This window comes from Corythoichthys intestinalis, chromosome 9 (genome assembly GCF_030265065.1).
Source record: "Corythoichthys intestinalis isolate RoL2023-P3 chromosome 9, ASM3026506v1, whole genome shotgun sequence".
NCBI classification, from domain to species: Eukaryota; Metazoa; Chordata; class Actinopteri; order Syngnathiformes; family Syngnathidae; genus Corythoichthys; species Corythoichthys intestinalis.
The window spans coordinates 13094210-13117054 of NC_080403.1; the positions used below are offsets into that span (position 1 = coordinate 13094210).

The 22845-nt window shown below is 42.5% G+C and overlaps 1 protein-coding gene across 4 annotated transcripts in view; it reads left to right on the forward strand.

The window, feature by feature from the left end:
* rad18 (RAD18 E3 ubiquitin protein ligase) overlaps positions 1-22845 on the forward strand; it is a 136013-nt gene that overhangs the window by 91507 nt on the left and 21661 nt on the right. The window contains exon 13 of one of the 4 annotated variants that reach the window (XM_057845121.1): positions 7344-8215. The exons of 1 other annotated variant lie outside the window; for it this stretch is intronic. In XM_057845121.1, the coding sequence (XP_057701104.1) occupies positions 7344-7842 (499 nt within the window). In that variant the 3' untranslated portion in view covers positions 7843-8215. Of the gene's footprint in view, positions 1-7343; positions 8216-14747; positions 15127-22845 lie in introns of those variants that run through there. 2 more of the 4 variants (XM_057845123.1, XM_057845122.1) reach the window with 2 other exon arrangements.

Consider the following 22845-nt stretch of genomic DNA (forward strand, 5'->3'; position numbering starts at 1 on the left):
TCCTTATGTACCGTATGTTGAATGTACTGTATATATCCATCTTGTGTCTTATCTTTCCATTCCAACAATTTATTTTACAGAATATATATAATTTACAGAAAAATATGGCATATTTTATAGATGGTTTGAATTGCGATTAATTGCGATTAATTACGATTAATTAATTTTTAAGCTGTAATTAACTCGATTAAAAATTTTAATCGTTTGACAGCCCTAATATACATATATATACATGTATATATATATATATATATATAATGTGTGTGTGTGTGTGTGTGTGTGTGTGTGTGTGTGTGTATATGTATGTATGTGTATACCGTATTGGCCCGAATATAAAACGGCCCTGATTATAAGACGACTCCCTCTTTTTCAAGACTCAATTTTGAAAGAAGACTTTAGAACACCAAATTAATTTTTATACAGAAAATAATTACAGTGCATCTGAAACAAATGATTCTAACAATATATTTGAGAGAAAAAGCATGTTATTTTTGCCTCATTCAAATCTTAATATCTGAACATTTAAATATGTAAACTAAAGTGCAGTCTCATTCACTAAAGTGCAGTCTCATTCGTAAATGAATGGCTTCTGGTTTTTGAAATGTAAATAAACCAATCTATTCTGATAAAACAACAAAATTGCAATAACTGCATTAACCATCAAAGTGAGGTCTAACTGTAGTCTTGAAACAAATCTGAATAAGAAAAAACATTGCAATAAAATAATGCAAACTGGTTAAACTTGAGAGTAGCTGAGATCTGTCATGACAGAACATTACTCCTGAAGTTCAGCATTCGCTTCAATGATATCTAGCGTCGTGAATGGGTATAATGTCCATCCATCCATTATCTTCCACTTATTCCGGGGTCGGGTCGCGGGGGCAGCAGCTTCAGCAGGGAAGCCCAAACTTCCCTCTCCCCAGCCACTTCAGCCAGCTCCTCCGGCGGGATTCCAAGACGTTCCCAGGCCAGCCGAGCGACATAGTCTCTCCAGCGTGTCCTGGGTCGACCCCGGGGCCTCCCGCCGGTGGGACATGCCCGGAACACCTCTCCAGGGAGGCGTCCAGGAGGCATCCGAATCAGATGCCCGAGCCACCTCAACTGGCTCCTCTCAACGCGGAGGAGTAGCGGCTCAACACCAAGCCCCTCCCGGATGACCGAGCTTCTCACCCGATCTCTAAGGGAGAGCCCGGACACCCTGCGGAGGAAACTCAATTCGGCCGCTTGTATCCGGGATCTTGTTCTTTCGGTCACGACCCACAGCTCATGACCATAGGTGAGGGTAGGAACGTAGATCGACCGGTAAATCGAGAGGTAACACACCACCAGGTGGTGATCAGTTGACAGCTCCGCCCCTTTCTTCACCACAACAGACCGGTGCAGAGTCCGCATCACTGCAGACACTGCACCGATCCGCCTGTCAATCTCCCGCTCCCTCCTACCCTCACTCGTGAACAAGACCCCAAGATACTTGAACTCCTCCACTTGGGGCAGGATCTCATCCCCGACCCGGAGAGGGCATGCCACCCTTTTCCGGCTGAGGACCATGGTCTCGGATTTGGAGGTGCTGATCTTCATCCCAACCGCTTCACACTCGGCTGCAAACCGCCCCAGTGAGAGTTGGAGGTCACGGCTTGATGAAGCCAACAGCACCACATCATCTGCAAAAAGCAGAGATGAGATGCTGAGGCCACCAAACCGGACACCCTCAACGCTTCGGCTGCGCCTAGAAATTCTGTCCATAAAAATTATGAACAGAATCGGTGACAAAGGGCAGCCTTGGCGGAGTCCAATCCTCACTGGGAACGAATTCGACTTACTGCCGGCAATGCGGACCAGACTCTGACACCGGTCGTACAGGGACCGAACAGCCCTTACCATGGGGCTCGGTACCCCGTACTCCCGGAGCACCCTCCACAGGACTCCCCTAGGCACACGGTCGAACGCCTTCTCCAAATCCACAAAACACATGTAGACTGGTTGAGCGAACTCCCATGCACCCTCGAGGACCCTGCCGAGGGTGTAGAGCTGGTCCACTGTTCCACGGCCGGGACGAAAACCACACTGCTCCTCCTGAATCCGAGATTCGACTTCCCGACGGACCCTCCTCTCCAGCACCCCTGAATAGACTTTACCGGGGAGGCTGAGGAGTGTGAGCTGGTCCACTGTTCCACGGCCGGGACGAAAACCACACTGCTCCTCCTGAATCCGAGATTCGACTTCCCGACGGACCCTCCTCTCCAGCACCCCTGAATAGACTTTACCGGGGAGGCTGAGGAGTGTGATCCCTCTAAAATTGGAACACACCCTCCGGTCTGCCAATCCAGAGGCACTGTCCCCGATGTCCACGCGATGTTGTAGAGGCGTTTCAGCCATGACAGCCCTACAACATCCAGAACCTTTAGGAACTCTGGGCGGATCTCATCTACCCCCGGGGCCTTGCCACCGAGGAGCTTACCAACCACCTCAGTGACTTCAACCCCAGAGATTGAAGAGCCCACCTCAGAGTCCCCAGACTCTGCTTCCTCAAAGGAAGGCGTGTCGGTGGAATTGAGGAGGTCTTCGAAGTATTCTCCCCACCGACTCACGACGTCCCGAGTCGAGGTCAGCAGTACACCATCTTCACTATACACAGTGTTAATGGTGCACTGCTTTCCTCTCCTCAGACGCCGGATGGTGGACCAGAATTTCCTCGAAGCCGTCCGGAAGTCGTTTTCCATTGCCTCACCGAACTCCTCCCATGTCCGAGTTTTTGCCTCGGCGACCGCCGAAGACGCAGTCCGCTTGGTCAGCCGGTACCTGTCAGCTGCCTCCGGAGTCCCACAGGCCAAAAAGGCCCGATAGGCCTCCTTCTTCAGCTTGACGGCATCCCTTACCCCAGGTGTCCACCAGCGGGTTCGGGGATTGCCGCCACGACAGGCACCAACCACCTTACGGCCACAGCTCCGATCGGCCGCCTCAACAATGGAGGTGCGGAACATGGTCCACTCGGACTCAATGTCCCCCACCTCCCCCGGGACAAGGGAGACAGGGGATTCTGCCAGACGTTCCCAGCAGACCCTCACAATACGTTTGGGCCTGCCAGGTCTGACCAGCATCTTCCCCCACCATCGGAGCCAACACACCACCAGGTGGTGATCAGTTGACAGCTCCGCCCCTCTCTTCACCCGAGTGTCCAAAACATGCGGCCGCAAGTCCGATGACACGATCACAAAGTCGATCATCGAACTGCGGCCTAGGGTGTCCTGGTGCCAAGTGCACATATGGACACCCTTATGTTTGAACGTGGTGTTCGTTATGGACAATCCGTGACGAGCACAGAAGTCCAATAACAGAACACCGCTCGGGTTCTGATCGGGGGGGCCGTTCCTCCCAATCACGCCCCTCCAGGTCTCACTGTCATTGCCCACGTGAGCGTTGAAGTCCCCCAGCAGAACGAGGGAGTCCCCAGAGGTGGCACTCTCCAGCACACCCTCCAAGGACTCCAAAAAGGGTGGGTACTCTGAACTGCTGTTCGGTGCATAAGCACAAACAACAGTCAGGACCCGTCCCCCCACCTGAAGGCGGAGGGAGGCTACCCTCTCGTCTACTGGGGTAAACCCCAGCGTACAGGCACCAAGCCGGGGGGCAATAAGTATGCCCACACCTGCTCGGCGCCTCTCACCGTGGGCAACTCCAGAGTGGAAGAGGGTCCAACCCCTCTCGAGAGGACTGGTATCGGAACCCAAACTGTGTGTGGAGGAGAGTCCAACTATATCTAGTTGGAACTTCTCTGCCTCACACACCAGCTCGGGCTCCTTCCCCGCCAGAGAGGTGACATTCCATGTCCCAAGAGTTAGCTTCTGTAGCCGGGGGTCGGACCGCCAAGGCCCCCGCCTTTGGCTGCCGCCCAAATTGCTACGCACCCGACCCCTTTGGAGCTTCCCACAGGTGGTGAGCCCATGGGAAGGCGGACCCACGTTGCCTTTTCGGGCTGTGCCCGGCCGGACCCCATGGGAAAAGGCCCGGCCACCAGACGCTCGCCTTCGAGCCCCACCCCCAGGCCTGGCTCCAGAGGAGGGCCCCGGTAACCCCCGTCCGGGCAAGGGAAACTTGGATCCTGTAATTTTCTCCATCATAAGGGGTCTTGTGAGCCATTCTTTGTCTGGCCCCTCACCTAGGACCTGTTTGCCATGGGTGACCCTGCCAGGGGCTTAAAGCCCCCAGACAACATAGCTCCTAGGATCATTGGGACACGCAAACCCCTCCACCACGATAAGGTGATGACTCAAGGAGGAGGGGTATAATGTCTAGACCCCGAATTTAAGACGACTCAGACTTTTTCAATATTTCAATGCAAAAAACACAGTCTTACAGTATATTCGGGCCAATACAGTATATACATATATACACTACTGTTCAAAGGTTTGGGGTCGCTTTGACCCCAAACTTTTGAACTGTAGTGTATCATATGGGATTTTTCGTAATGTACAATCTGGTTAGTAAAGAGTTTTACTAGTTACAGTGCGAAGGTGTATAGTTTTTTTGTTGTTGTTTGTGAACTACATTTCCACACAAACGTACATCCAGGTACTATTTAATTTAGCAAGGGGAGGTATGAGAGTCATTTTTCGAGTGTCCCAGAGCTCACGAAACTTTAAAAACACATTTATCAAGGTTTCGTTGGCCGGGATTTGCGTATATCAGTCTTCCGAAACAGCCTGATAGCACAGATCCCGCATAAGTTCGCCTGCGCCTGCTGCAGTCTGTAAGGCCAAAAAGTAAGCCAGAAAAGTAAGCCAATCAGCGCAGACCTCATGGTCAAGGAAGCCCAAAAAGTAAGCCAACTGACCAATCAGCGCAGATAACATGCGCAAGTAAGCCCAAAGTAAGCCCAAAAACTAAGCTAACTGACCTGTCAGCGCAAACCTCATGGTCTCTGTTGAGACAATCGCGGCCTGAGCTGGTGGGCTTATTTATCGGCCGTTGTCATCGCTTCATCACAAGTTGTCAGAACTGCCTTAGCGCACGGTAAGTTTGAAAATATTTTTCCCTGTTAACAGATAAATGTGTAATGTTATACTCATTAATGAACTCGTTCATTAGAAATATTGAGTCTCATCATATCTATAACGTACATCTCCATTTGGTTCAGAGCGCCAAACGGTTTAGCTAACATAAGCGATCATAATGCGTTTATTCCCACTGAATACAGTACACTGATCACAGTACTGTCCTTTTATTAATGATCAACAACGCTATATTGGGTGCATCCCATAATTTTATGAGATCATATATCCCCCCCCCCCCCCCCCCACTAAAATAAAGAACCAAAAAATTACCCGGTATTCTACAAGCAAGTGCCATATTATCAATAACTTGACATTATTACTTAATGAATTCATTCTAAATATTACTATATGTGTGTTTCATATATATATATATATATACACACACACACACACTCGGGTTGGACCCCCTTTTGCCTTCAGAACTGCCACTTTATTAGGTACACCTGTCCAACTGCTCGTTAACACTTAATTTCTAATCAGCCAATCACATGGCGGCAACTCAGTGCATTTAGGCATGTAGACATGGTTTAAGACAATCTCCTGCAGTTCAAACCGAGCATCAGTATGGGGAAGAAAGGTGATTTGAGTGACTTTGCACGTGGCATGGTTGTTGGTGCCAGAAGGGCTGGTCTGAGTATTTAAGTAATTGCTGATCTACTGGGATTTTCACGCACAACCATCCAACCAAAGAAAAAATATCCAGTGAGCGGCAGTTCTGTGGGCTGGAAATGCCTTGTTGATGCCAGAGGTCAGAGGAGAATGGCCAGACTCGTTCGAGCTGATAGAAAGGCAACAGTGACTCAAATAACCACCTGTTACAACCAAGGCAGGCAGAAGAGCATCTCTGAACGCACAGTACGTCGAACTTTGAGGCAGATGGGCTACAGCAGCAGAAGACCACGCCGGGGGCCCCTTCGTTCAGCTAAGAAAAGGAAACTGAGGCTACAGTTTGCACAAGCTTATCGAAATTGGACAATAGAAGATTGGAAAAACGTTGCCTGGTCTGATGAGTCTCGATTTCTGCTGCGACATTCGGATGGTTGCGTCAGAATTTGGCGTCAACAACATCAAAGCATGAAGCCATCCTGCCTTTTATCAACGGTTCAGGCTGGTGGTGTAATGGTGTGGGGAATATTTTCTTGGCACTCTTTGGGCCCCCTTGATACCAATTGAGCATCGTTGGAACGCCACAGCCTACCCTTAGTATTGTTGCTGACCATGTCCATCCCTTTATGACCACAATGTACCCAACTTCTGATGGCTACTTTCAGCAGGATAATGTGCCATGTCATAAAGCTGGAATCATCTCAGACTAGTTTCTTGAACATGACAATGAGTTCACTGTACTCAAATGGCCTCCACAGTCACCAGATCTCAATCCAATAGAGCATCTTTGGGATGTGGTGGAACGGGAAATTCGCATCATGGGGGTGGTGATGCCATCATGTCAATACGGACCAAACTCTCTGAGGAATGCTTCCAGCACCTTGTTGAATCTATGCCACGAAGAATTGAGGCAGTTCTGAAGGCAAAAGGGGGTCCAACCCGTTACTATCATGGTGTACCTAATAAAGTGGCCGGTGAGTATGTATGTATATATATGTGTGTGTATGTACATATATATATACAGTTGTGGTCAAATGTTTACAAACACTTGTGAAGAACATAATGTCATGGCTCTCTTGAGTTTCCAGTTATTTCTACAACTCTGATTTTTCTCTGATAGAGTGAGTGGAACAGATACTGCTTTGTCACAAAAAACATTCATGAAGTTTGGTTCTTTTATGACTTTATTATGGGTGAACAGAAAAAAGTGATCAAATCTGCTGTGTATGTATGTAGTGTATGTAAACTTTTGACCACAACTGTATATATATATGTGTATATATATATATATACACCCCCCGACCCACACACACACACACACACATATATGTATAGATACTGTATTTATACGAAATAAAGTCCCATTCCTCCTGAAACAAAGTGGTTGTGGTTTGGGGCCTGCTACTGTCAAGCGAGCTTGGGTAAAATGTTGCCTATTTGTAAATTTTTTGACTGCTGAGTATAAAAGGGGAAATATAAATTAAGTGTTTTGATTCATGATTTCAAAGAATATAAATGTTTATGGTTGTTTCCTACCAGAATATGTATGCATACTCCGTTTGGCGCCAAATTCCTCAGGGTCAACTCCTCATCTAATCAGTGTTAAGCACAATGTTTGTTTTTTATATTGATATTTTAGTAAAAAATTTAGCAGTCATTTGTAATGTTTACTTTTTATGGCTGCAGGTTTAAACGGGAGAACTCTGAGGAGCAAAGTGTCCTTTCCCAAGGCCTTGCTGCGGGACAGGCTCCTAAGTTGCGACCGGGTAGACGACTTGCTAGTGCCACTGCCGTGCGGCCCATTGCTCCTGCAGCTCCTCCTGTTCCCCCAGCTCCTGCCGCACTGCCCCAGGTCATTGTTATATACCCTGGGGCAGGTGGGCCCTCAGCTGCCCCTGTCTTGGCTCTTACTCCTGTTGCCTCAGTGGCTCCTGTGTCCCGCTCCACACTGAGGAACAGGCGGCGCAGGGCAGAAGAGGAAGCCAGTGGAGTCCAGAAAAGGAGGTATGTCCGTGAAGTGCCATTTAACAAGTGCTCAATGTGTGGGCAGGCCAAAACTAAAGAGTTTGGACACAGCCGCTTCGGCAGGGCCACTTTTTGCCCCAGTTCATCTGGAGGCAAAACTTTAGAAGAGTGGCTGAATGAGCAGCGCCAGCAGAAAAAACTGGGAAACCCGCCCCCATAAAAATAATTTGGATGTGGACACAGTTGGAAATAATGTAGAATAAACTATAAATATGTGAACCCATTTATCCCACTAAAATGTAAATTCTATTACCCTTTTCCCCTGTAAATATTATGTCATGTTTAATTTTATATTACTAAATACGGCATTATATTTGTACAATGTTTTTTGCATGTTGCTTGTTTTTTACCCCAAATTACTAGGGTGTTCATTATGGCAACTGTGTTATGTTTTGCATATTGTTTTGTAAATAAATACTGACTCAGATTCTTTGTGCTGCTTTTATTGTCCGGGGGCTGGAGTGTTCACTTAACTAAGGCAGTGTAAATCACACCTGTTTGTTTCTGAATACAAGGCTCCTGCTGGGGGTCAGAAGGAGGTCAGGACAAGTGTTGATGTTTGAACTTTTCTGTCTCCTCATTGATGCCAAGGTTTCAAAGGCTTATGCCAATAAGGTTGCACTTTTACATTAATAACAAAGGAAGCTCACGTGCTCCTTTTCTATTTGCATGAATGGATAGATAAAACCAATAGATAAAACCATTGTATACCAGTTGGCTAAACAATATATTTGTCAAGTAATATAGTAGTACTGGGCATTAAATTAAACATTAAATTGTAGAAATCAAGGTTGGTCTAATTTTTTTCTATGACTATATGTCATTTAAAGTGAAAAATTTGGACTGCATTTTGTACTGTTAATTCACTCGGCCTATTAGACCATTTATAAACTATACATAGTGACACATGCAATGACAAATGAAATGACACTATAAAAACATAACAAGTCTCTATTTTGGGCACCCGCTCCTCGGCGAAAATTCGCTTAAGACTTTCCAGTCTGTCCAAAAGGATCGATGCCGCTCACTTTCGCCGAGAAGTCCCCTCCCTCATACAGAATGAAGGGGTTGCCGCTGAACCCTTCACACTAGGCTGCCACTAGTTTGAAATTGCTTTTACAGTTAACCCTTTAACACCGAACGTGTCGGCAGCGACGCGTTTACACATGTCGTCTTTGAAGCTTCGTCACGCTGTAATTACGTCACCCACGTGCCGCTGGTTGGTCTCATTTGAAAGTACGGAAGTTGATGTCCACACCAGTTTTTAGTTGAAGTCAATCGACCAAGAAAAATGGGAGATAATGTCATTTGAGTTTTATAGTTTTATTGCACTCATAAATGTGCATTAAAACGCTGCATGGACCATGTATCTATCTCCATATTTCCATCATTTCTTGTCCTTTTTCAAAACCGAATGCAGCACAAAAGACTACATAGAGCCGTTGTGATGTCAAGAGGGACGAACCGAATGTGGACATTTTTAATAACTTTCCGAGCGAGGCGCCAGCTAAGGAAGAAGAGGCATGCGAAGGAAGCAACGGCCGGTTGGTTTGAGCGAGCAACTTTGAAACGTGCAGAATGAATCTAAAACTAAATTTAGCGCAAGCTAATGCATTATTTCATTAACTCAAGGAAGAAGATGAGCTGTATTTGTCGTTGTTTTCCTGGGATGAGTCGGCGTCTCGGCAAGTAGAAGTGACAGGCTGACAGCAGTGCGCAAACGGCGAAAGAGTAGGCTGTGTGACCTTGTGTGTGACGCAGCTCCGTGACCTGTTCATGCAGAAGCTTTATGGAGTTTGCAAAAAAAAAAAAAAAAAAACTTTATTGGTCGTATGCCAGAAAAATTTGAATTGAACTGAACTACTTGTCAATATTTTTGAAAATTCTTTTTTTCAATGATATAAATGTTTTTTCTTCACTATAATCTTTTCAATTTTTATAAAGATGAGTGGTCGAGAAGCTTGATTGCATGTACGTATATACTTTAGATAAGGTGATGGGTATAATACCTAACTTCACAAAGAGATATCCTCCAAACCCTTTTTGTGTTAGATGATATATATTATTTTTTTCTCACTATTTTGCACTGTATATAACCCGTTTTGACGGTAGTATGTGTAAAGGCCAAAAACGCCTATGACCATACTTGCTGTTTGTGTTGAATTGTCAAACATAAAACTATTCAATCTTATTTTTTTCTTTTGAATGTTTATCCTAACAAGTAGAATACATATTATCAAGCTTCAAAATGGTTGGTCGAACATGTTTGGTTGTCAATGGGACATCAACATTACAAATTTTGAAAAAATATTTTGGGATTTTTTAATCTTTTTGGATCCAAAATGTGGATTATAATTGGTCAGTGAAGAAAACAACAGTTTGGACATGAAGTTCAAGGAGTCCTTAAAAAAGGGACCCAACTTGGCTATTGTGAACAATTTTTTCTTTGAAATATAAAGGCAACATCAAATGCATGCAAATTTGGCCAAAATAGGCTTAGGTGTTAAAGGGTTAATTTGGCCAAAGGCTTAGGTGTTAAAGGGTTAACACCTAAGCCTATTTTAAGATTAAGGTTAAGATCCGAAACAAACAAAAATTTGGGTTAACAATGTCGATAAATGATTAATTAATTCTCAAGATAGTTGATAAACGATTAATTGTCCATTAATTGCGGCAGCCCTATGGCTGATTGCTTAGCAGGACTTCTCATAGCTCTTATATCAAGGGTTTAATCACGTGCTTCGGTCTTCTTGTGTGGGCTTCGCATGCTTTCCATGTGCCTGCCTGGGTGCTCAATGCGTTCTCTGGTCTCCAGCCACATTTGAAAAATATAACGCGAGTTTTTATTTTTCCCCATCGGTGTGATAGTGAGTGTGAAAGGTTGTTTGTCTCTTTGTGCCCTGCTCTTCGTTATCTAGGATAGGTTGGTTAAATATAATGTAAATAATTAACGAGTTTGATGATCATGAATAATTTCCAGCTCCATTTGGTCACAGAGGTGAAATTCAGTATGCAGACACAAAGTATTCCAAAACTATTGTCTCACTTAGTCGCAATAATATTTGTTGATTTTTTTTTTTTCCACAGAGGATAAAGAATATAATCCTGTGTGTACTCTACAGTATATAGACCCAGATTGAGCGTCTTGAAAGGTGGAAAAGCGCTATACAAGTAAAACACCACCACCACCGTCACACAATTACGTGATCGCTGTATTGTGCCGCCATATTGTCCGTCATTGTGTGTCGTATTGCCAATGATCGTAGTTTGTAAAGGTGGATTCACTTGCAAATTATGGAAGCCCCGGTGCTTTCAGATGCTGTAAACTCATTGGATGAGTTGCATAAAAGCCGTTATTTGGAAAAGCTTCGGTCGATCCATTCGCCAGATCCATATTTGATGCCCAAACCGATGTTTCCTCCCGTGCGTCAGAGCTCGTCCTGAGACCACAAAATTTCCAATCATACTCCAGTTTATGTCACGATGAGGAGTCGGGTACCCAGAATCGGCACCGGCCCGAATATAAACGACATTTGGTCAGCTGAGCGTCACCGTTGTCATGATTGTAAAATGAAACTTGATCGACAACGGGCCGGTGTGTGCCGAAAAATAGCTGCCCCGCGTGAAATGTCCCCCCTGACGGGAGCGCTTATTTATAACTCTTTATTGACGTGAAAACATCAAATGTTTTCATGGACGCATTACAGTAATGGAGTTACGACTTTAAGATCAGTTTTAAATAATTAAATTACACAAAATATTAGTACTGTATTTTAGTAAAAAATCGTGGACTGGGCCACATAACCATCTTTGAACAGAAATGTATTAGTCTACAGGTTTTCACGACCATATCCCAATGACAATCACACAGGTATGACATTTATTAGTTTAAGCAGAGTAAAATAATACATATTCACGGTACAAGAAAGTCGTTACCGTGTGGGCGCTCCCGTCAGGGGGGACATTTCACGCAGGGCGGCTATTTTTCGGCACAACATATGTTGTTGCGCTTACCCTCTTGCTGCGCGACTGTGGCGACGAGCTTCGTAGTCTTCGTCAGATTATGTCTGAGATCGTGTTGGCATCACCACTATTGATGTTTTCGCCGCTGTCTGACGGCTGTCGAGACAAACGCATCATGGACCGAGATAAACAAACCGTGCTGCTTTCGAGATTTGCCCTTTTAACAATGGGCACACAGCAACTATTAAAATGACTGTTTATCTTCTCTGTTAGTGCAACCAACCGCCATACGTGCCTTCACCATTTTGATTAATCAATGTTAACGATTGTCAGGAAGGTTTTTGGGTTCGTTTACTAGGCGGTGATTCCTTAGACAAGCAGAAAAACACGCAGTAATAGGACATGGTACCCGCGGGTTATTAAAAGTATTAAAAAAACATTGAATTTAGTTTTCCATTGTTAAAGGTATTAAAAGTATTAAATTAGCTGTTGTAAAACCCTGCAGGCAGAAGTATTGTGGATTCTGAACACCAAAACAGACCACCATTCATATACTTCAAATGAGTCCATTGGTGATCTGTTTCGGATATTATGTCATTTTTGGTCGGCATTGGCTGCCACAATGTTGGTCATATTGCGTTTTGTTCCAGAGGGAGCGTTCCCGATGTCTTAACTGTCTTTTGTAACGAATTTTCAGTTGGCAGAAAAAAAACGCACATTTTCTTAATGTTTAAATAGTCTACATATTTTTATGATCATTATAAATGCATTTACACAATGAAAAAACGCTGGAAAAGTTTGTTAAACATAATGTTGGTCAATTCGTGTTTTTTTCCGGAGGGAGCATTCCCGACTTCGTAACTGCAGTCAATTTAAGCTCATCAAGACTTTAAGATAGAGGTAAAATCGGGCCTAAAAAATTCAGCCCGACCCGAACTGGTCTGCGGGTATAGCCCGACCCGCGTTTTGTGTGATAACATTTGTGACGATGTCTGCATAAAAGTTTCTTTTGTAACGAAATCTCAGTTGGCATAAAAAACAAAAACACACATTTTCTTAATGTTTAAATAGACTACATATTTTTATGATCATTATAAATTTATTTACACAACAAAATAACGCTGGAAAAGTTTGTTAAATATAAATAAACAGGTGCGGTTTTGCGGACTCGCAGAGGGGAAGATTAAAAAGGGCGTATAGGCACGCTCTGGCTCTGCAATGACCATACAGCGCTTTTTTTTTTTTTTTTAATCAAATTATTTATTTTATAACAAGTATTCCTTAGTTTATCATTCATACATCGTTAATATATGGTTATTTCAAAAAGTTAGCGAGAAAGAACCCCGGCCCGGCCCGACGTAATAATTGACATTTTAATTTTGGTCATGTTTTCAGTTTAATTTAGCTGTTTCCAGCTTGCTATGTTTATAATTGCGATGTTTGTTTACTGCTTTTCCTCTTACTGTGAAGAGGGAGTAAGTTACATCGGCCGCCGCTATGATATTTAAGTCATCAGCCATCTGCTGTGACCCAAGAATTTAACGCCTGCTTTAACGCACACTGCTTCCCATGTCAGTCGACACGGGAAATTGTTTTCACACACAACTGCTGCACGGTTAAGTCCCAAGATATTCCTGTTGTTTTTGAGAGACTTTATAATGTTACAATTAAAACACATTTAAAGTATCTTTAATATATGTGCATTCTTTTGTCAAACACACTTAGTAATTGAGGTTAAATTTGATGTTCAGTGCTTTATTTATTTAATATGATTCAATATGATCTAAATAATGGGTGCAACAAAAGTATTAATTTTCAGTTGAAATGGCATTAAAAAGGTCTTAGAAGTCCTGAATTTAGATTGATCAATTCTGGGTGGATCCTGTAGGAGGAATGTACGTAGCGGTAATATGTAAACATGATGAGCTGACAGACAATATGGCGGCACTAGTCAGGGGGGTGGAGTTGTGACGTCACGTGATTGGGGTCTATCTTGTCTCTACGTGAGTTGCTGGTTGCATGGTTTTCAAATAGCTTTTTTTTTTTCACCACCGGATAGACTCCTGTAAATGGTGATAATTAGCATTAAGTTAATGAACGCTAAGGCAAAGATATGTGGCTATTTTAAGTACTGAAGTTGTAATTCTCTTTTTTATATCATTCTGTTACTTTTAGTGGAATTGAGCTGAGTTTACAGCCACTATAAAAAAAAAAATCTCAAATTTTGACAATAGTAAACTAATCCCTGCCTTTCAAATAAATAAATAAATAAATAAATAAATATGCCAAAAAAAACAACACCCATCTTAAAAAAATGCTAAATAATGTCTTTTGTAACTCAGGGCCCACTGAACCCTTATACACTCAATCCCAATAAACAGTACTGTACATGTTCCAAGAGTATCTACAGTAGCTAATAGATTCCTGGAAACAGGCACAAACATTTAGTAAATGTCGATAATTACTTCAGATTGGTACAATAAAAGCCAGACTATTTACCCCACAACAGTTAAAGGGATCCATGGATACTTCTTAAAAGATTAATGTTATTGTGAGTTAAAAATAATTTTGTATGAAACCCCTCTTGATGTTGTAATTTTTATACAATTTGTAAAATTTGTTTAACTAGTAGGTTTCCATTGTTGTTAACGTCACAGGGCAGTGAAGTCACATGGTTACGGACTTCCAAAGTATACATAAACATGTCATCAGTTCAACCTTTTAAATTTGAACCTAAGAGGAACATGAATGAGCATAACAGCACTGTCGATATTTCACAAAATGAGCAGCAGAAGCAAAATGAACAGGGAAGATGGGATGAGACAAGTAGGAAAAAAACGGTGTTCTGCCAAAATTCTGCTACACCGGCTAAACGTCCTACAAGAGGCGAATATGACACCTAAAGTACTACTGTATGCTTTCAGCTTGCTTCATTTAGATGCATACAGACAGAGCCTACAAGTCTTTAAGTCCGGGGTTCCCTTTAAGCATCTGCTCTGTGTAGCTGATATTCCAATAAAACTTCCCCTTCAGGCAATGTCTTTTAAAATAGATGTTCAATACCAACCTGCCTCAAGATTGACCAAATGTTCTTCTTAACAGTGTCACTGAGAGGACATCCGTCAAAAAGCAGACATCTTGCTCCCGGAGAACCAGGGCTCATTCTTCGACCGCTTTAGGTAAACGACGGCGTAAAACATGACAAAGGCTTTATTGAATACGGAGGAGTCCAGACTGCAAATTTGAGACAAGACACTGTAAAATTGGAACAATTATAAGATCATTTTTTTATGTGTGCTTTTTTTTTCTTTTTCATGTGTTTGTGTGCTTAAATGTTAGGCAACAATTGCTGCCAAAGTGTATCATTGTCATTTTTGACTCATAATAAAAATTCTGAAAGGTACTCATGCAACCTTTTTCAATTATATGCTACTAGACAACTTAGAGGTTTTCATTTTTTAAAAATAATTTCCAAGTGCTTCCTGTTAAATGACATCATCTGCTTCCTGCTCCTACTCGCAGAAGACATGGCAGATGCAAATCTTCCTGGAAAGAGGTAATTTTCATGCATTTCATATTTTAGCCCCAAACATATTAATAATTATTTAATCAAGTCTCTTTTATTGCCTTCCTCCCAAAAAATGTACTTGGATAAATATGTTTATGGGTTTATATCTTCAAATGGCAACAAAATTGCCAGTGGGCAAATAGTGTCACTTAGGCTATGTTCATACTACAGGTCTTAATGCACGAATCCGATTTTTTCGTTTTTTTCCGACTCGAGTGAGGCATTAACTTGACAGTCTGAACGTGACAAATCGTATAGAACTGGACCATTTCAAATCCGATCGGGGTCACTTTCGTATGTGGTTCAAATCCGATCTGGGCCACATTTTTCCAGACTGTCGCGGCGGTCTGTACTGTCCAGTCTCTCAAATCGGAATTCATGCAGCAATTACGTCATCAAAAAGCGAGAGAGACGCCGCGGTAGCGGTGCAGCTGTGCGTTATTAGCGCCTAGCTTGCCTTGAACACGGCTTTTTAGTAAAGATACACGATAATATCGGTCACCGATAATTATCGGCCGATAATGGCAATTATGACGTCACACAGATAATCCAGATAATAAAAAAATTCAACCGATAATGCAATCCGATAATTATATAATTGATTTAGCCTCCAAATGTGCGCAACCGAAGAATTCAGCACGCCGCCTCCTCAACCCTTCCCCTCTCTGAAGCCCCTGAGCCCATAAGGGAGGAGGGGTTGAGGAGGCGGAGTTACACGACAAGAAGTAGTTGAATATTATGGCGGCTGTTACTAATAAAACGACGCTCTCGCCATCTGCGAAACGTACCGTAGAAGTTCCACGAGGCAGAAAGAAAGCGTCCTCATTTAAAACCACTAACCCAGCAGCCATTTAAAACTGCATCACAAAGATTTTTGGAACGAATATGAGGTTGCTGCTATCGGTAATGCTAAGGCTATTGTAAACACAAGCTAAACTACGGTGCTTGTGACAATACAGAGTCGGGCTGTTTGGGAATGCAGCCCAAGGCGGGTGGTAAATTCGCATCTAAGGCTAAACACCGGCTCGACTGGAGACCGATAGTCGGCAAGTAGCCGTCTTCCGACGGAGCCCGCCGCTCTGGCCGGTCCGGCAGGCCGCCGCCGCCTCGCCGTAGGTGGGGCGGGCCGAGCCCGGTTCCCCGGCTTCGGGACCTCCCTCCGGCGAACACCCCGGTTTCTCGAGCGTTCCCCCACGGCGTGCGAGCAGAGCCAGGACCCGAATACCCCGCGGCGAACCGGCCGGGGCAGGCAGATTATCCGGTACGAACGTAGCCGCCGCCGGGACGAGACACGTTTATTTTATTTTTTTTTTTTAACCTAAATGACCCGAGAACCAAAGCCCTGGATAAAAAAATAATGCAGTTTATATGACCACCATTCTTCATGAAAAAGTGATGTCCAGTAAGCGAGCTTATCATGACAGCACAGTGGTTAGATGATCATTTAAACATGGAGAAAACGAAGTCAGCCAGTCAATAATGCATTCAATATGTAAAATGACGAGCGGTCAGAAGACTTTGTAACGCTGCCTTTATTTTCGGTTTAAAAAAACTCAGGCACAAAACAACACGCACGTGGATGCGAGCTCCAACTCCGTCCAAATAGTACTGCTGTGTAGCAGTTTAGCTGCTGTAAAGCAAATGCCGTGAAAGCCGCAAATGTAAACAAAGCGCTGCAGAATGGGTACATGATATCTCGCTCTTTTGAGTTAATCATTTTCACAGTGTGCAACAAAGCATATAACATTAGCAATCACTTTTCAAATTATTTAACTTATTTCTCTGATCAATTACAGTCACAGTGGATAATTAAATTCTTAATTTAACATTCTGTAGCCACAAATATTATTCAAAATATTTCTTTCTTCCAAGTTTTTGTTTTTTTTAGGATTAAGTATAATAATGTATTGCTTAAAACAAGGCTGTTAAGATTATTTTCAGCTAGCTATTTTTCTTCCAAGAAATCTGAGAGAAATACACTTGTAGCGATGGCAGATAATTTCACTTATTGCCAATAGATTTACACTTAAAACTGACTAGTTTTAAGGAGGTGTGTTTTGTAGTGTATTAATGTTATATATATTAGGAATGGCTTACTTTTAAAGGCATTTTTGTGCAACTTTGGTATTTACTCTGTAAGTAATTGTTGCCAAAAGTTTACCATTACACAATGTCAGACAATCTGTCATTATTCAGATGTTTGAATTGACGACTTGTTCATATTTTATGTTGAAAAAAAGAGCAATAAATTATATTTTTGCACAGTAATATTTTTTTGGTGTATACTTTAAAATTTTACATAAATCTTTTAATAGAATTATCGGCTTGACATTATCGGTTATCGGCTGGAATGAGGAGGAAGTTATCGGTTATCGGTATCGGTTGGAAAATGTATTATCGTGCATCACTACTTTTTAGGAAGGGTCGGACTTGACAACAGTCATTAAAAAATTGGTTGAGGATGAGCCTGAGAATGATCGATTTTCTGTCTGCTCCATATAAGCAATATTTCAACATTGCTTACACGGCCGAGAGTCGGGGCAAACTGCGCGTATGTGTGTGTGACATGTACAGACAGTGCGTGCATGCTATCGATCCATATACTTTGAATATAAGCCTAAACTGGGATTATTTATGTCTGCAATTTGTGTCCTCTTTTTGAAAAGCAAAATATATCCCTGGAATGACTGATGACAGCCAGCGTGTGTGGTCATTTGTTTTGATGCTTCTGCGCATGCGGGTCGTCTTGCTCAGCGCGTCGGACTGTGAATTAGTGCGCATGTGTAATACTTGAATGGTCTCAATGAACAAAGGCAGTCTGAACGTGCACGCCAAAAAAACAGATATGACAAAAAAATCAGATTCGTGCATTAAGACCTGTAGTATGAACGTAGCCTAAATGAAAGAAAGCAGTGTCTGCAGGATTGCACCTTTTGTTTTCTTCAAATTCAGTTTCTCTGCTTTTTGCAGATGATGTAGTGTTTGTTGGCTTCGTCAAGCCGTGACCTTCAAATCTCAAGTGTGAAGTATTCGGGATGATAATCAACACCTCCAAATCGGAGACCAAGGTCCCTAACGAAGGAAAAGGTGGAATACTCTCTCTGGGTCAGGGATGAGGTCCTTCTCCAAGTGGAGGAGTTCAAGTATCTCAAGGTCTTGTTCACGATTGACGGAAAAGGAACGGGAGATCGACAGGCGGATCACTGTGGAGTGCCGCATCTGTGGTGTTGCGGACTCTGCATCGGTCTGAAGAGGGAGCTGAGCCGAAAGGCTCTCTATTTACTGGTGGAGCTACGTTCCTGCCCTCACCTATGGTCACGAGCTGTGGGTCGTGACCAAAAGAACGAGATCCCGGCTACAAGCAGCAAAATCAGTTTCCTCCGTAGGTTGGCCGGGCTCTCCCTTAGAGATAAGGTGAGAAGCTTGATCCTCCGGGTGGGGCTCGGAGTGGAGCTGCTGCTCCACTGCATCAAGAGATGCATTTGATCTGATTTGGAAGCGTCTGGTGCGCCTTGCCGGTGAGGTGTTCCGGGAACCTCCCACTGGGAGGAGGCGCTGGGATTGACCCCGGACACGATGGTGAGACGATGTCTCCCGGCTGGCCTGGGATGCCTTGGTATCCCTCAAGAAGAGCTGGATGAATTGGCTGGGGAGAGGGAAGTTTGGACTTCCTTGCTGAAGCTGCTGCCCCGCGACCCAACCTCAGATAAGCAGGAGAAAATGGATGGATGAGTGGAATTTCTTCAAATTGTAAAATGATATCTACAATGGATCATTTTAGGCACTTTAGAATACTCTTTCTAGTTAAATAAATTTACTTATTTCACAAAGTCCCCCTTTTTTCCTCTGTTATGCCATTTATGTAAGTATTTTTCATCTAATAACAGGTCTAATTATAAAATCAATCATGGAGGTTTTCTTGTCCTTAGGTACACCATAGCAGAGATCATGGCCAGGCTGCAGGACTCTGAAACTGGCGGGTATCACAGTTGTGCCTCAGTCAAAAATGCATTTCTGTCACATGACAGACCCCCAAGGTCAATCTGAAGATGAAGCCACTAAGTGACCATACACTGCTACCTATCAAAATTATTTTGCCGCTGCTTCAAAAAGTACCATGCGGTCAATGAGTAGAACATGATTAAAGGATGATGCAATATATGGGAAGAAATCAGGCATGAAAATCTCTCACCTTTCGGCGAAATTCGCCGTTTTGAAGTCAAAAAGGGCGACCTTCGTGAATTGCGTAGATCCGAGGAGAAATTCTTTTTGGGAGGGGGGGGGGGGGGTCGGGAGGTTTTATTTAATCATTATTATTATCATCATGTGATTAACTTAGTACGTAAACTGAGCACTTAAGAACACAGTCAGCAAATCCTTCTAGATGCTTCGCTGACGAGAACCAATCATCGGCCCAAGCTGCGTTCCATTATTCCAAACGCGCGCACTCCTTACGCGTGTACACGGAGTGCTCGGAGAGCCTTCGGTTGCATTGCAAGGCTAAAAAGCAGGCCTTATCCACATCGGGGCAGACCAGAGCGCAGCATACACACTTGCCTGTATTTGCCAGCAGATTGAATTTGGTGAGTAATGGTTTCAATCGTTTTCACGTTTTGCGATATAAAAAAGTTACTGCCATTCGTTGCAGCTTGCGTTGAACACTGCCAGAGCTAGCCAAATCTCCCATGAAAAAAAATAGCTCCCGTTAAATTGGCGTCAAGCTTGTGTATTTAACGGTAATATTGTTACAATATAAACGAAGAAACACACTGTTGAGTCAAATTAAGCGGCATTCTCTCGGATGGAGGGGGCGCCTCACATCGCTCCCGTCGTCCGCCGGAGACGCGTTATTTTCGGCTTGGATTTGAGCTGACGGCCGGTGTCGGCACAACAGCGGCCCGACGAGTGGTGGTACTGAGTCCTGCTTCAAGTGAAAACCGCGAAGTAGCGCCCCCCCCCCCCCCCCCCCCCATTTTTTGGTGCGTGTTCAATGCATTTATTCAGATTTTACATTGGAAAAAAGATACATATATATAAGACATGTTTTTTCACTTTTTTCACCAAAGTATCATTTATAAATGGTTTTCAAGCACTTCAAAATGTAAGAATTATGATAAGTTTTAAACATGTTACTGCCCCACCGAATTATTTTTAAACAAGAATAAAGTAGTTAGAAAATGCTTGGCTTTATTAAAAGCTTCATAGTGAGTCTACTCAAACCCTCTCAGGCTTTGGTAAACGGTGATTGGCACATGTGCAAAGTTTTTCTTTTTATATATATTTTTTTGTTTGAAGCAACTTATTTGATTGAATAATAAAGACACAAATGTCCTAGCCAAAATGTGGCCCAAACGCAAAACATTACTTAAATGGAAACATTTGTTTCAATCAAGAAAAATAGTTTTCAAATGCTTTTTTTGTCTCAAATTTATTATTGCAATCAAAAACTTTTTTTTTATTGAGGCTACTTTTTGGGATTAAAAGTATATACTGTATTTTGATTGAAGCAACTTTGTTTTTGATAGAAGTAACTTTGTTTTTTGATTGAATAATAAAAACACAAATCTAACTCCATCGTTATTGAGTGAGAAAGAAATTAAGAAAGCTTTAAAACTAAAAGCCACCGGGGAGTCTGTTTGTTTGTTTAAATATTTATATTTCATTACATAGACATGCGTCGTAGGGAAGGGAGATTGATGGATAAAAAAAGGAGTTAGATGAGGCTGCTAAAGGCAGTGGATACCTCATCAGCTGGGTGAATAGCAGACCTGGTAAGAACAAGTTTGCAAGGATAGTCGGGTATTAAATCCAATTATAAACACAATTACAATGTTATTTTTCTATAAGATTTTGATGTCATTGCTTTATTAATCATTAGGTGCTAGAGTTGTTAAGTATGGATAATAATGAAATAATAGTTTTAAGAAAACTGTGCTGTTGGTGGCTCAGTGACCATCTGATGTGGTTTGTTCTCAGATGAACAAGTTGAGGAAGGAAGTTTTGATGCAGAGGTTGAAGGAAGAAAAGAGGCAGACTGACTGAGTCACAGCCAGAAAGTGTTGATGACAGTTTTGATTTCTATTCACTGTTGCCCCCTCCCAATTAAAGTGTGTCACAGTCGCAGCCAATTATTATCTAAAGCTGGTTAAAATTGAAGTTATGTTGTTTTAAGGTGTATTACGGTAAATACTTGTTTATGTGCCCCTTTTGATCTACGAGCACCCACCCCTCCACCGGTCTCTGCATGGCCCTGCTGAAACACAGTGTGGGTCGACAGAGCTCAATATTTTGTTGGGGTGTACAATACAGTGTACTGGAATATATTTCCTCCACACCCTTCTCACCTTTTTAACCCCTGACCCATTTTCATGCCTGGAAATAGACTATTTATTATATTTGTGTGAGAGAAGAAACTAATGCTAATTGTTTGTTGTTTGGAATTTTATATATATATATGAGGAACTTGAGGCTCCACATTCTTATTATGATATTTATTTTGTCATTATATTATTAGTAATAGTATTATTTGCTATTACTAGCTGATGTCCTATTGACAAGCTATGTCACCGCTGCCAACAATTGTTATTTATTATTTTTTTTCCAAAACAACATGATCCAGAGGGCTCAACTGATGAAATGATGTGCAATACAATTCTTTTTTTTATTACATTGTACAAGTCATTTTTATTAACATCCCAAACCATATGTATGTCAGTATACTTGTAAATAAATCAACGTTTATTGCTCCATTTTAAGTATACTGCGCTTTTCTGATATATGAATGATTCAGTATTATCTCTGACTTGTGCACAATCGTTTTTGTATAGCATGTGCGAAAATCTAAACTTTTGGACTCATTCTAGTTTTTGGATTTGAAGCTGTATAGGTGATACCTATAATAAAGACAAGACAATGAAACTAGATGAGAGCGTTACTCATGTTTGGGTTATTGTCTGGCCAAGTTATGAGAGTTCACTCTTTCTCGAAGCTGATAAAAGCACTCAATTGAATTTTATCCTCTTTGATGGAAAAATGACTGAGGTCACTGTAATTCAATCAATCCAACACTAATGGAACACTTGGGTCAAAGCAAGTGTGTCCACACTTGTGGAGACGTTAAGTTTATTTAAATATTAATGACAGACAGAGAACCTAATCTTGATTGAAAACAGTTTGCCTGGAGCCGGAACAGAGAGCTGCAGACTCCTTTCTCCTACATGAGCCAGAATAGTGATGAGTTGATGGACAAAAGCTTGACTTAACTGCACTTCTCATTACACCTCTGATCTGGTCTCCTTTGACTTTTCCTTCACACCGTACTGTTGTTTATCTTTCTTCCAATTAGCATGGATTTCACTTCGGCTTGGAGCAACGCTTAGGTCCCATCTGGCTTCTGACTCATACCTTATTTGACGGATTCCAAAGACCTAACAAGAATTCCATGTCGTCTCGGAAAGACCTGTAGAAACTAGCTACTAATAAGATGTGTCGCCACTGTACTTTTATATGTGGTCCTGCTTATAAGATTAATAATATGAAAAACCTCATCGTTGTGCTGGAATCATGTCGCCTCTCTCTGAAATACTCTGCAGAGTTGTGACGGTCTCTTTTTTTTTTTTTTTGCTCCTTATC